Raw genomic sequence first — 12,105 nt, 5'->3', positions numbered from 1 at the left:
TTGACGTCACGTGGTCTCCCGCGGTCTTTGAAGGCCAGAGCCGATGCCCCTCATCTGGCATTGACGCTGCCCGCACTAGTCGAGCTATCGCTGGCGATTGTTTCGTCACAGTCGACTATCTCAAGGCGGAGGAGAGCTGAGAAGTCCCTCTACGGACGGGACTTGCGCTATCGCATCCAACCTGGCCGGTCGCTGTTCCTGAGTGGTTGCATTTGTGGCCCATTATTTGTCACGGCCATGACGGCGTCCCGCAGACAGTGTTGAGGGGCCATGGCACAGAGTAGAGAGCTGGAAGAAGTCGAGGAACGTATAAGTAGCTTGTGCGACCTTCACCTTCTTTTCAAAAATTGTCCATCAAGGTCAAGAATTCTGCATCGAACCAGTCCGAATCCAGTAATACCAGTTACCAAGATATTCAATCGCAAACATGTCTGAGGGAGGCTGCTTCTGTGATGCCGTGCGCATCAAGTCCACTGGCGAGGTCCAGGTCAAGGCACTCTGCCACTGCAGAGACTGCAAGAAGGTGCGGTCCAGAATTTCGCCTCGCTGTACTCTTGACTGACGCTGTATCCACCTAGATCACCGGCTCGACCTACAGCACCAACATCGTCGTGCCGGGTGACGGCTTCTCATTGATCAAGGGCAAGCCAAAGGAGATTACCGTCAAGGCAGACAGCGGGAAATCGATCACCTCATACTTCTGCGGCGACTGCGGCTCGACTTTGTGGCGTCAAGGCGACACATTCGGCGATGCCAGAATTATCAAGGTGGGAATTATGGACGATCCAAAGGTTTTGGAAGATGCTCAGCCAGGTGTTGAGCTTTACGCTGCGGAGAGGGTCAGCTGGCAGGGTGCTGTGCCCGGTGCTGGCCAGAAGAAGGCAATGCCAGACTCCGCCGATATGTAAGAGCAGATCATGATAGATACAGTTCAGTGACCGCAATTCAAGGATAGAACTTCGGCCGGAGGAAATCGAGCTCGGTGTTCCTGCCTCAAGTTCAAGTCTGGAAGATCAATGGCTTTCTGGTGAAATGTCCTTGAAAGTCCAGAAGACGGCTGCCTTCATAGTGTAGGTCAGTGGAGTGAGGCCGTGCCGATGAGGATTTTCTCTTCACCGCGTAGGCGGTGGGAAGTGTCGTGACCGGGATCGCGCAGTCGCCATCTTGTGAGAGCGCCGCGTGCAGTATTGCGACCCAGTCTTAAGCTTCTTCGCCAGAACTCTCTTCGGCTTCTCGCACTGTGTCTTTGAGGGCCTCCCGAGTGTCAGCATATCAGTGAGACCACGCGTGCGATCCGCCATCTTGCGCACCTCCTTCAGCATCCGCTTCAGATCATCATGGCGATTGTTTTTGATTAGCATGTGCTCATCGTCGATGTCCTCAATGATGATATCGTGATTGTTCTGGTCGTTGATTCTCTGGATGATGGCTTTGATGGAGGGATCGCACTTGACGAGGACGCCTGGAACGAAGTGAAGGATTAGTCTGTCGTCCCGTCGTATGGAAGGAATCCCGTCCAGGTCGAGGTGCTCGATCGTGACTGTCTGTACAGAATTGCGCGATGTTGGAGGCCGGGCTTTGCGTTGTGCTCAGGATGACGAGACTCACCTGCTATAGCGCGAGGCATGATGAAGACGGATGTTGGTTGATGTCGATGTCGTGTTTGGAGAGAACTGGAATGCTTCGCAGGGACCTTCTCGGAGGCCGGATTTGACACGTAGTCACGTGCGCTCGTGACGAACCCCGCGTCTCCTCGAGCGCGACTTCCTTGCCTGAACAACATCATCACGTTCAGCATCATCTCCCTCGCGATGATCGACATCGTCTTGCTCAAGCCGCCATCGCTGTCAGGATGCCGGCGATCGTGAAAGCGCAGACAACCAAACAAGCAAAAGCCGCATACAAAGCACGTGGCCGGCCGACTCTAAGCGACAAAGAATCCAGGCAGCTGCAACGAGCCATCCAGCTGGAAGAGCGCGCCGAGAAGGCCAGAGAGGCGGAGAAGCGGAGGACCGAGGCAGCCAAGAAGCGGGCGGAGAAGGAGAGACCGGCCAAGGGGGATGCGAGGCTGGGAAGTCAGAGGAGGACGGACAAGTTTGGATTCGTTGCGAGCCAGTTCCATCTGGGCAACTTCTTTGGCAAGCCGAGGATGCCGAGTGAGGTAGCCAAGGCTGGCGGTGCTGGGTCAGGGGTGATGCCACGGGACGTCGATACCGAGGACGAGTTCGGCAGTGAGGATCTGGACGACGACACTTTGCTGAAAGCCTTGGACTCTCCCGAAGCCAAGAAGAGGTCTGTCGTAAGTCCTGGGGTGATGAAGAGATCTGATGCTCTGTCTATGCCTCCTCCACCTAGACCTGTCGTGATGGCTTCCGTCCAAGCCAGAGTGCCTGTGGCTGTCTCGAGATCTTCCGGCATGGCCATCGCTCCTCCTTCTCGACCATCTCTGCCGAATTATCCTCAAACAACGCCTAACGGTACCACAAAGCCTGGTGTTGTGTCAAGACATCCAGCTGCTCTCATGCCTCCGCCACCTCGACCTTTTGTTGGTACGTCGAAAGCTCGGCCTGTACCCAAGCCGATCGTGCAGGAGGACTTCGCCAGCTTCTGGGATGAGCTTGACAGCAGTACTCAAGTTGCTCGTGATCTCGAGGGTCCAGTGGAGGATAAGCGGACGGACTCCTTCTGTTCTGGTGATTTCGATATGACTGAAGAGGAGTTGGACGAGCTGATGCCTCCCGATCTCGGCTTCACTTCCACCCAGTTGGAGACCTTCATAGACGACGATATCCAGCTTTCACAAGCTGTCCCAGCCTGAAGCGCGTCCCATAACCCAACGATATCAACGGCCCTCTAACCCTCCAAAGCCTCCCTCCCTGCTGTAGACCTTCCAAACCATTCGAAGCACCCCTCGCGCTCAACGCCTCACGCGCGCCCCTCATCGATCCAGCCTCACAGTCTTCTCCACCAACAAATCCACCACCAGCCCCATATCCCCAGCCAGCAGCTCCACTGTGAGAGCGAGGCGCTGCCACGCATCCCCATGCCCACCCATCCCAATCTCCTTCACATACCTCTCACTCCCCTTCTGACACGCCCACCTGCTGCACCCCGACTTCTTCCCCATGCATCCCCACACCAGCATATACGCGTGACACATCTCGTGCAACAGCACGGAGACGATGCACTCAATCGTGCCGAAAGAGCCCCACCGCACAAGGAACCAGTTCACCGCAATGGTAGTCATGGGGCTGCCGGGGGGCGTAAACGTAAGGCCCGCGCAATGGCGGCCGCCATTCATCCAGCGGAAGATGTAGTTGTCGCGGAGGGAGGAGGCGAAGAAGAGGTCGTCGAAAATTTCAAATAATTCCTCCATCGAATCGATGGAGGGCACGCTGCCGATGGCGTCGAGCCATTCGTGCTGGCGTAGCCAGGCGCCGAGGGAGTTGAGGGCGGCGGCGCGGCGCGGATCCCATTGACGGGCTGGGAGTTCGAGCCAGGCTAGATGCTGCTCGATCAGAGCGGCGGCGTCGTGGGAGTGGAGGGTGAAGGGTGGTGGTGGCGGGTGGCGCGGCGTGGAGAGGGTTTTCTTGATGTTCTTGATCTTCTGCAGGAGGCGTGCCATTGTGGCTGGTGTTGTTGATGTTGAGGGCGGTGGTGTGTGTGGGAGGATGTGTGTTGCACGGCGCGATTTTTGGTGTGGTGGGTGAAAGTGAGGTTGGATTTTCCCGAATTCTAAGGTGGGAGGTTTGGTAAAGTCGTGGGTATGGGAAGTGCAAACGCCGCTTCCAACGGTTTACACTCGAGTGAGCTTGACGTACTACCCTACTGACTCACGCTCTAGACTGTTCACGCTCTATCAATACTCCTGCGCTGCCCTCCGCGCTTGAAAGGACTAGGTATACTCTGCGGATTCCTGAAAACATCATCTGGATCATATTCCCCCTTAATCTGCACCAACCGCTCTACATTGCCACCCCAATACGCCGTCAAAGGATCCTTCAACTCCGCATCAACGTACCCAGGGTACGCACTATCATCAATGCTCGGCGCAAGCCTCTGGGTCTCCTCCGTCAAACCAGTCAAGAACTCATGGCTCTGCCTAGTCACTGGTCCAATCGGGTTCACAACGTATGCTTGTTGGAAATACAATGCGTCCCTATGCCAGTACGCCGTGGCAGCCTGCGGAACATCTGCGATTGCACCAGCTCCAAGGTCCCAGACTATGAACCAGATGAGTGTGCCTTTGTCGATGGAATCGAGGTATTCGAAGAGCTGCTGGACCGCGGAGGGTGAAAGAAGGGTCTGGCGTGTGTACTTGAGCGATTTGGTGTAGAAATGTGCTGGAGCAGAGGAGAAGATGTCGTAGCCGAAGTTGATGAGGTCCGTGATGGCATGTGTGACCACACTGCTAACGATCGTGATGCCCAGATGTTCCTGGCCGAATGGGAGGATGGCTTCGAGATTCAACCGATTGAAGTCTGGACGATCACCGAAGAAGGTACCGGAGTAGACGACGAGATCTTGAGCCAATGTCAAGGTACTGGCGAACTTGCGGGTGAGGTGTGGTTGGGAGATCAAGTCTTGCCATTGTATGAAAGTCTCAGCGAGGTCTGCGATCTGGCCGAAGGTGATGTTGTACTGAAAGCTGATAACGGAAGTTGGTGGTGCGGAGGTGGCAACTTGGAAGGATGTTATGGTCGCGAAAGACCAGGCTGCACCTTTAATTGCGAAGAAGAGGTCGGGATTCTGGCGATTGGAGGCTGTGGTTATCGTGCCATCGGCGAGGACGCATTCGACGGAGACGATTTGGTCGGCGGCCTGCTTCAATGATTATGTGTTCTCTGGTCTGTGTTCCATCTTTACTTACAAGCCCTAGCAACCTGGACAACGGACCAAGACCACCAATCGTAAAGTGTCCACCAGATCCGATGTCACTGACTTGTCCATACGCCGCAACTCTTCCTGTCGGTGCGAGATGTCTATCAAGATCTCCTAGCCGATTCCCGGGCTCAAATGTCATTGTCTGGTCTTGTGGGTTGTAGCTGAAGGACTTCATATTCTGATAGTCGATGGAAAGCGAGCCGTCCTTTCCTCCCAGACCTACCCTCAGCAAGTCAGTCACGGCACTTTGCCTCTGGATGTATCACACCTACCATGATTGCAGTATGAATGCCCTCCACTCCTTGACTGCACAGCAATGTCATACTTATGCGCACACACAACCGCCGCCCTGACCTGTTGCGCATTTTCCGGGTACACGATCGCAGCTGGCGTAACCGGATAGTCAAGGTTGTAAGGATGCTCGCTTTCGAGATTGTTCAAGAACGGTAGACTCTCCGCGAGAGGTAGATCGTACAGTAGATCCCCTGGAAAGGCGTACAGGCTGGAGTCCTCGCCAAAGGCTCGCGCGATACACTTCTCGAATGGTGTTCGCGGTCCGTCCAGTCCAAGATCGCCCAGTACGCCATCCAGAGAGCCTCGTACATTCTCAACGATTGGTCCGACTTGTGCTACTGCGTTGCCGACTGCGTCGAAAGCGTTGCCTAGTACGTTGTTGATAGGTTGAGCCAGACCTCCGCCTGCAGCATTGGCTCCATTTCCACCACCTGCGAGCCCGACAGCGTTTCCCAGGCTGCCCAGTAGATCAGACATATGTGCAACAGTGGAAGTAAAGGAGCTGCGACGAGTGCATGAAGCGGTCAACACACATACCGTGAAGTCGCAGAAGCATGGCAAAGCTGAATCACTCGCTCAGACAATCAGACCACCCGGAATTGAAGCACAGCAATCAAAGCCTGGTATAAGAACAACCCGGAACGAAACCCGCCGCAAACAAACTTCCCGCCTCCCACCCCGATCCCTGTCACCGCGCAAGGGTGGTGGAGGCTACATTATCACCTCCACCGAGCACACGGGCTCTCTACCTCTCCACCTCCACCGCCAACGCCATAAACTCCAACAACGCCAACATTCCCTCGTAACCCAACTCCACGCTGCCGTCTGCGCCCCCCAAAATGCTGTTCACCTCCTCGATGTCCTCATTCTCCTCTTCTCTCTGCTGCGCCTCGTGCTGCGACTCCAAAAGACGGCGGCGGAAATCTTGCTGTGCCCTGCGGCGGCGACCTTCCCATGCTGTGGATTGTTAGTATACATTGACAGGACGCTTAGTGCATTGCACATACCTCTAACGGCAATTCTATACTGGCGCTCGGCTCTTGCCACTGGTGGGCGGCGCACACTCTCTTCCGAAGAAGACGACGACGATGCTGCTGCTGTTGCTGACAAGCTTGGCGGGAGCAGCTCCCGGTGCTGTGTGACCTGACGGCCAGGGGAGTGGCGGCGGTTGCCGAAGGCCAGAGTGCCCTGCCATTGGGCGGGAGGGCTGGTGGTGGTGGTGGCGGTTGCTGGTGCTGTGCTGTCTGCCATGGTCTTCTGCTTGTCTTCTTGTTTGTATGGATGGTATTTGAACGATGGAGAGGGGAGATATTTATGTCTGCTTCACGCTGCGTGAGGTTGGCATCTTCACTATGCTAACATGTGAGGACGATAGGCAGCAATGGCTCTACAAGTGAGTTCTGAACGATCGTAGGCGACGACAATGGGTGTATTGTCATTCACTACCAAGCTCACGAGTCGTAGACCTCCTCTGCATAGCCCATGGCATCTAGCAAAGCCAGATTTCCTTCATAGCTGAGATCCATATTCCCTTTTACATCGCCAAGAACACGGTGTACTTCCTGCAAGGATGTCAGCTATGCTAGTGAAGCATGTTGCCAGGTCTCAAGAGACGGCATCGCTTGTGAAGGGCAGTACTGCACGAAGCGCATATCCCGAAGGGCAGATCAGGTATGCTGGCGAAGTACATCGCCACATCTCCAAAGCTGTCGCGAGCAACGAAGGACAACACAACACGAAGCGCCCATCTCGACCGACATGCCCGAGTCCGAAGCACTGGAACCCCTTCGATACATACCTCAGAGTCCTCCAGATCCTCCTCTCTCCGCTGAACCTCTTCATCCGTCTCCTGATGTCTCCGCTGTATCCATTCACGCTGCATGCGTCTTGGCTCAGTCTCCCAATCTACCTCCAAGTCAGCTCGATCCCATCATATCTTCAGCGTTAAGTACTGCACATACCCACAACCCTCTCCACAAACCGCATCCTCGCTTCCCATCTCGCAGTCCTCTCCGCAGCTCTCCTCGCCGCCGCCGCTAAATCTGCTTGAGACGCAGGCCGCACCGTGAATGGCTGCCAATTCGGCGGTCTAGGAGGTGGACGTCCACCAGTCGACGTATGGCAAAGACGTCGTCGTGGCAGTCGAGCGGGCTCAATAACAGAGTAGGCATGCGCATTCCCAGCATCAACACCCTGACCTTCCATTCGTTCTTGTTGCGCCCGAAGAGCTGCTAGCCTGGCATCTTCCTGTGCTTCTCGAGCTGCTTCGTTGTCGCCTGCAAGTCCCAAAAGCTGGGGTGTTACTGGAACACCACGTTGAGCACCATCGAGGAGTAATGCTTCTCTTTCTTCCATGCGTCTTCTGCTTGCGTCTATTGCATGTTGACTTCTGACTCGCGAGGCCTCGATAATTTCTGCCGGTTCACTGTCGTGTTCGTCCTGCCATGGTTCTCTGTCGTTCGGTGCTGACATTGTGCGGAATGCTTGGGCAGTACGTTGGATCTGGTCGTTGTGTCAGCAGTATGGAGACTGATGCATATATATCCTGCCATGATGTTTGCTAGCCTTGATCCAAATGCCAGACCCTCTTGTCTCAAACCAAAAAGAACACAATCGCAGCTTCCTGACAGCCATGTCTCAACAGCAGAACATCAACGAAAGAGACAAAGAAAACCGCCATCAAAGCACGGCTATCCACAAAAGCGCACATTACGTTACTATACTATGCTATATTTCTCCACACCTCATATGCAATCTATCCATCCACACCTATCTTCTCACGCACCATATCATCCCATCATTACATATCCAACTTTTGCCACCCCTGCCCGTAAACGCCTCGAAAATAATGCATAGTTCCACTCCCACTTCTGTTCTCCGTGGTCATAGCTCAATCTCCCCATCAAACCCATGCCCAAACGCCTACGCTAAAAATCATCAATAACCACACCGATACATCTCCATGAGCTCCTAGTCCCTGAAGACATCGTTGTGATTCTGTTCCACACTATCCACATTTGCCGCGTTGCTCTCGCGGCGTAGGTATTCCACCTCAGCAGTAGATCCCAGCATGGCAGCGTTAGCACCTAAGCTGTTCCGCGTGATGCTATCGCCGGCACGATGATGCACTACCCGACCGGGAGTATGCCGTGGTGGCGCCTCCTCTGTTGGCGACGCAGGGTGCTCGGGCGATATGGCGGAGTCGAAGCCCTCGAAGAGATTGGTTGACTGAGGTCGATAGCGTTGTGCAGCTACCTCCTGCGAGAGGGTCCGGCGAGAGTTACGGCGCGGGACGGATGGTGCTGGGTGTAACAACGGAGGTTCACTGCTACGGACGCTGGCCTGGCGGCTGGTGTGGTTCCAAGACAGGTTGTCGACTTCTCGTAGCCAGTCCTGGTCGTGGTCGACGTCGATCTGTCCTAGTTGAGGCGGGCCGCTTCGGTTCGACAGCATTCGTGCTGGGCCATTGATTGCAGCGCTTGCGTTGGAATTGTAGCGGGAGGGTGGAGCATGCGAGCCTGTGGTTGAGTTGAATCTAGATGGCAGGTCGATAGTGCCGACGAGATCGATGGGGTCGAGGGACGGTATTGGCTGGTCGGAGTATCTCGATGGTTGAACATGCTCTTCGTCGGCATAGTGCGATGCCTCGCGACCAGTGTAACGACTTTCAATCGTCTCTTGACTAAAACGTCGCAGATTGGCAGCAGGTCCCAAAGAAGCACGATGCTCGGTACTGATGGGCTCAAGTACTGGATGGCTGAGTTGCCCAATCGTCTCGCTTTCGGGTCGTGCTGTTCCTACTGCAGCCGGGGCAGTGCCATCGAAATTGAAGTCGAAGACAGGTTGCGATGGCTGGGTCGGTGGTTGTGAAGCGATATCATCAGTCGGGCTGATTGAACGTTCAAGTGAGGAGCTTGGCATTCCTCTTTCTGCACCCGCCACAGCCTGCGTTTCTTTTTGCGCCACGATCGGTGAGTCGCGATAAGGCTCTGTCAGCATTGCCGGGCTTTGTTGAAGTTCGAGAGCCTCGTTTGACGCAGCAGGATCTTGCATGCCGGGCGGCATTCGTGGCCGGCGTACAACTTCAAAGCCGTTGCCGGGTTCCTTTTTCTTGCCCTTAACGCCAAAGACAAGGTTCTTGAACCAAGATTGCGCTGTCGAGGCGGGACCTTCGGGATCAGCAGGACCAGTCTTGAGCTTCCTGGATGGTTGGTCGTTCAGTGCAGGTCCGCGGTAGTATTGATCTACTTCTCGCACAGCATAGTCGGCTCGGTTTGTCTCATCATTGGAGTCGGTGCGACCGCGGAAGTAGGCAGGAGCAGGTGAGCCGTGCATATTAGCACTGTCGTAGCTGTTGTCTCTTGCGTGCCCTGGCGAATCTGCGTAGGGAAAGTCCGCCGTGCTTCGTGTGCGCGTGCCAGCCGTCACCGGATCCATCGTGTTCTTCCTAGGTCTTGGTGGTCGATAGTAGTTGTCACCACTCGTCTTCACACCAATGATAGGCTTACCATCCTCGTCTGTCATTGTACCAATCGGCGTCGGCTCGGAACCAGGGTCAGGGGAATTGTTGGCATTATCACCACCGCTCGAGAAATTCTCAAACCCACTCATCCTGTTGAGCAGCTGCTGACTACTGGCAGAGACACTCCTAGATCTCGTACCATAGTTGGCATCGGTAGTGGCATCGCGAAAGATGGCAGCATTGCTCGTCATGCTGCCCCTGGGCGCACGGCTCCTGTCTGGTCTTTTCTTCAGCGAACGCCAGTTCAATACGCTGCCCCTCACAGCGCCATTCTGTGCGTCGTGCCCAGCTCCCATTGATCTTGCGACAACCTCAATGATGGTTTGCAGTGCGTTCAGCAGGAAGCCAAAGACTAGAACGCAGGCATGAAGAAGGAGAATAGCATAGCCAATCCAGCCCTTTGGCGCTTCGGTTACACCAAGAGAGGGGACAAATGCTATCATTAGAAGAACCACGACAAGACGGGCACTTGCATAGAACGTGTGATACAGGTTCATGCTTGTCTGTCCCTGGAAAGGTCGAAAGCCGTTCAAAGTCAAGATGAGGATGACTTCGCAGATGGCAAGAACGATGATCTGACCGATACCAGTCGACTGGGTGGCTCCAATTGCAACTCCTCGCAAGAATGTTATGAAGTTCGGCACCAGAGAGAAGGGCGCCGCATTATCGCTGTACGTATTGTAGAACGGTCCGTAGAGGAGTACTGTCGGCATTTTGTCAAAAAGAAGAGTCCTGGGTTTCGTACTGAAAATGACCTTCAACGCCCAGCCCGCCCACACAATGACGATGACCAGCAGTACTACCGCACAGACAACGACACTTGTGGGTGAGCGGCTCGATATGACCAGTTGGAACAAACTGAGCGAAACGATCGGTAGGAGGAAGTAGTTGAAGATCAGGCGGATGATGTTGCCCAGGGTGAATGGCAAGTTCTTCTTTTGCAAGTCCTCTTCTGATGTCCGCGTTACTTGTCGATAAATCCAGCGAGCAGCGAACCCAAGCTGGCAGAGCACAACAACCACACCAATAATGACCAGCAGCCAAATCGCCATGCATGCCCACATGTCTTGTGCCTTGCTCATCCCGACTAGTTGGCTCATCCTCGTCAGACCATAAGTGGCATTTGTCTTGTAAAGTCCATCTACCAGGGCTTCCGTACTGTTTCCACCAGTAACGAAACTTTCATTGAACAGCAAGGAGGACCAGGCAACCTGACGGACCGCTGGACGAAAGAATCCAGGATATTGCAGCGTCAAACTTCCTGTCAAGAAGATGAATTGTATGTATTGTAGGCAGTCTCCGAAGCCTGGTGTGACCAATCTTAACAGATCCTCATCTCTTCCATAATTGCTGCTCCACTTGAAAATATCCGAAGTGCCCCATGGTGACCATATCGCAGCGATCAAGGTCGCCAATCCCTTCAGGATCAATATCGCCGCTGCCAGCCAGGTAAGAAGCCCGCGAATCGTTGGTCCGAGGTCAGGCGTGACCTGTACGCTGATGCATGCGAGATCCTGCGCTCCTTGTTCTCCGGACAAGATATGGACTGTCGACGAGATCGTGGTGAAGGCGTACGAACTGTTGAACCTTTGCGACACCGTGAACGAAGGGTATACAGTGTAATCGCTGGCGTTGAACTCGAAGACGGGACTCAACGGACATGACTGATTATTGTTCAACAGCGGGCAGAACTCTTCTCCTTTATTATCGTATGCGGTGAACGTCACCACCATATAGTCCACAGTCAAAGTCGTGTACTTGTTGTTCGACTTTACAATATCCACAATCTTGCCATTCGTCTCATTATCGTTACTCCAGTATGGGCTGTTCCCAGTAGGAATCGGTCCGCTGTACTGCTTTCCGGAGACATTGCCGTAGATCGTGAGGTCGAGATCGTGCCTGGAGCCGACTGTGTTGATGAAGGTGGCGTTTACGAAGGAGGGTGTGAACTTGAGGAGGTCCGAGTTCTTCGTGCTGTCGGGGAGGCAGTTCTCGAAGGTAACGAAGGCGGCATCGACGGTCGTGCATAGTAGCGATTGTAGAAGGAGGAGGAGCACCGGCAAGGCGCCGCGCATATGCGCCCTCATGGCGACTTTCTCATCGACGGAGGAGCGAATGCTGCTGCTAATGGGGTCATGGCCGTGTCAGCAGGCGCAACATTGTCGCATGCAGCTCGAGATCGAGTCTATGGGTAGTCGTGTCGGCCAAGGAAGGTGTCGTAGGCAGCGAAGCAAGAGCCTAGTCGCTCATGCCACTTTCACATCCACAGGAACAACTCACCATCACCAACGCCTTAGCCAAATTCTAGAGCGCGTTCCAAGACCAGGATCTGCCAATTCTCCAAGACGAACGTGCTATCCAAAAAGCCGTACAAGAATCGTCGTCGTGTCCTCCAAGAAAATCTC

At 54.4% G+C, this 12,105-nt stretch overlaps 8 protein-coding genes across 8 annotated transcripts; 2 read left to right on the top strand and 6 right to left on the bottom strand.

Moving 5' to 3' along the window:
* Positions 1–427: 427 nt before the first annotated feature.
* On the top strand, positions 428–908 carry CLAFUR5_04142 (uncharacterized protein; the record flags this gene model as incomplete). The annotated part of the gene is made up of 2 exons (XM_047903290.1): positions 428–523; positions 579–908. The coding sequence occupies 2 exons, from the start codon at positions 428–430 to the stop codon at positions 906–908; spliced, it is 426 nt and encodes a 141-aa protein (XP_047761236.1).
* A 292-nt stretch (positions 909–1,200) lies between these two features.
* CLAFUR5_04141 (General transcription and DNA repair factor IIH subunit TFB5) lies at positions 1,201–1,822 on the bottom strand (the record flags this gene model as incomplete). Its single annotated transcript, XM_047903289.1, has 3 exons — positions 1,201–1,254; positions 1,311–1,462; positions 1,609–1,822. 3 exons carry the CDS (start codon positions 1,820–1,822, stop codon positions 1,201–1,203), a joined length of 420 nt encoding a protein of 139 aa, XP_047761237.1.
* Positions 1,823–1,852: 30 nt separating this feature from the next.
* On the top strand, positions 1,853–2,818 carry CLAFUR5_04140 (uncharacterized protein; the record flags this gene model as incomplete). The annotated part of the gene is made up of 1 exon (XM_047903288.1): positions 1,853–2,818. The coding sequence occupies one exon, from the start codon at positions 1,853–1,855 to the stop codon at positions 2,816–2,818; it is 966 nt and encodes a 321-aa protein (XP_047761238.1).
* Positions 2,819–2,938: 120 nt separating this feature from the next.
* On the bottom strand, positions 2,939–3,625 carry CLAFUR5_04139 (uncharacterized protein; the record flags this gene model as incomplete). Its single annotated transcript, XM_047903287.1, has 1 exon — positions 2,939–3,625. The coding sequence occupies one exon, from the start codon at positions 3,623–3,625 to the stop codon at positions 2,939–2,941; it is 687 nt and encodes a 228-aa protein (XP_047760574.1).
* A 224-nt stretch (positions 3,626–3,849) lies between these two features.
* CLAFUR5_04138 (FAD-linked oxidoreductase sorD) lies at positions 3,850–5,655 on the bottom strand (the record flags this gene model as incomplete). The annotated part of the gene is made up of 3 exons (XM_047903286.1): positions 3,850–4,821; positions 4,871–5,103; positions 5,157–5,655. The coding sequence occupies 3 exons, from the start codon at positions 5,653–5,655 to the stop codon at positions 3,850–3,852; spliced, it is 1,704 nt and encodes a 567-aa protein (XP_047760573.1).
* A 268-nt stretch (positions 5,656–5,923) lies between these two features.
* CLAFUR5_04137 (uncharacterized protein) lies at positions 5,924–6,429 on the bottom strand (the record flags this gene model as incomplete). Its single annotated transcript, XM_047903285.1, has 2 exons — positions 5,924–6,135; positions 6,186–6,429. 2 exons carry the CDS (start codon positions 6,427–6,429, stop codon positions 5,924–5,926), a joined length of 456 nt encoding a protein of 151 aa, XP_047760570.1.
* A 200-nt stretch (positions 6,430–6,629) lies between these two features.
* CLAFUR5_04136 (uncharacterized protein) lies at positions 6,630–7,650 on the bottom strand (the record flags this gene model as incomplete). The annotated part of the gene is made up of 3 exons (XM_047903284.1): positions 6,630–6,740; positions 6,977–7,083; positions 7,140–7,650. The coding sequence occupies 3 exons, from the start codon at positions 7,648–7,650 to the stop codon at positions 6,630–6,632; spliced, it is 729 nt and encodes a 242-aa protein (XP_047760569.1).
* Positions 7,651–8,148: 498 nt separating this feature from the next.
* On the bottom strand, positions 8,149–11,787 carry CLAFUR5_04135 (uncharacterized protein; the record flags this gene model as incomplete). The annotated part of the gene is made up of 1 exon (XM_047903283.1): positions 8,149–11,787. One exon carries the CDS (start codon positions 11,785–11,787, stop codon positions 8,149–8,151), a length of 3,639 nt encoding a protein of 1,212 aa, XP_047760572.1.
* Between the last annotated feature and the right edge of the window lie 318 nt (positions 11,788–12,105).

The sequence above is a fragment of the Fulvia fulva genome, chromosome 4 (assembly GCF_020509005.1).
Source record: "Fulvia fulva chromosome 4, complete sequence".
In the NCBI taxonomy this organism is placed as follows: domain Eukaryota; kingdom Fungi; phylum Ascomycota; class Dothideomycetes; order Mycosphaerellales; family Mycosphaerellaceae; genus Fulvia; species Fulvia fulva.
This window is presented reverse-complemented; position numbering and strand designations above follow the sequence as displayed.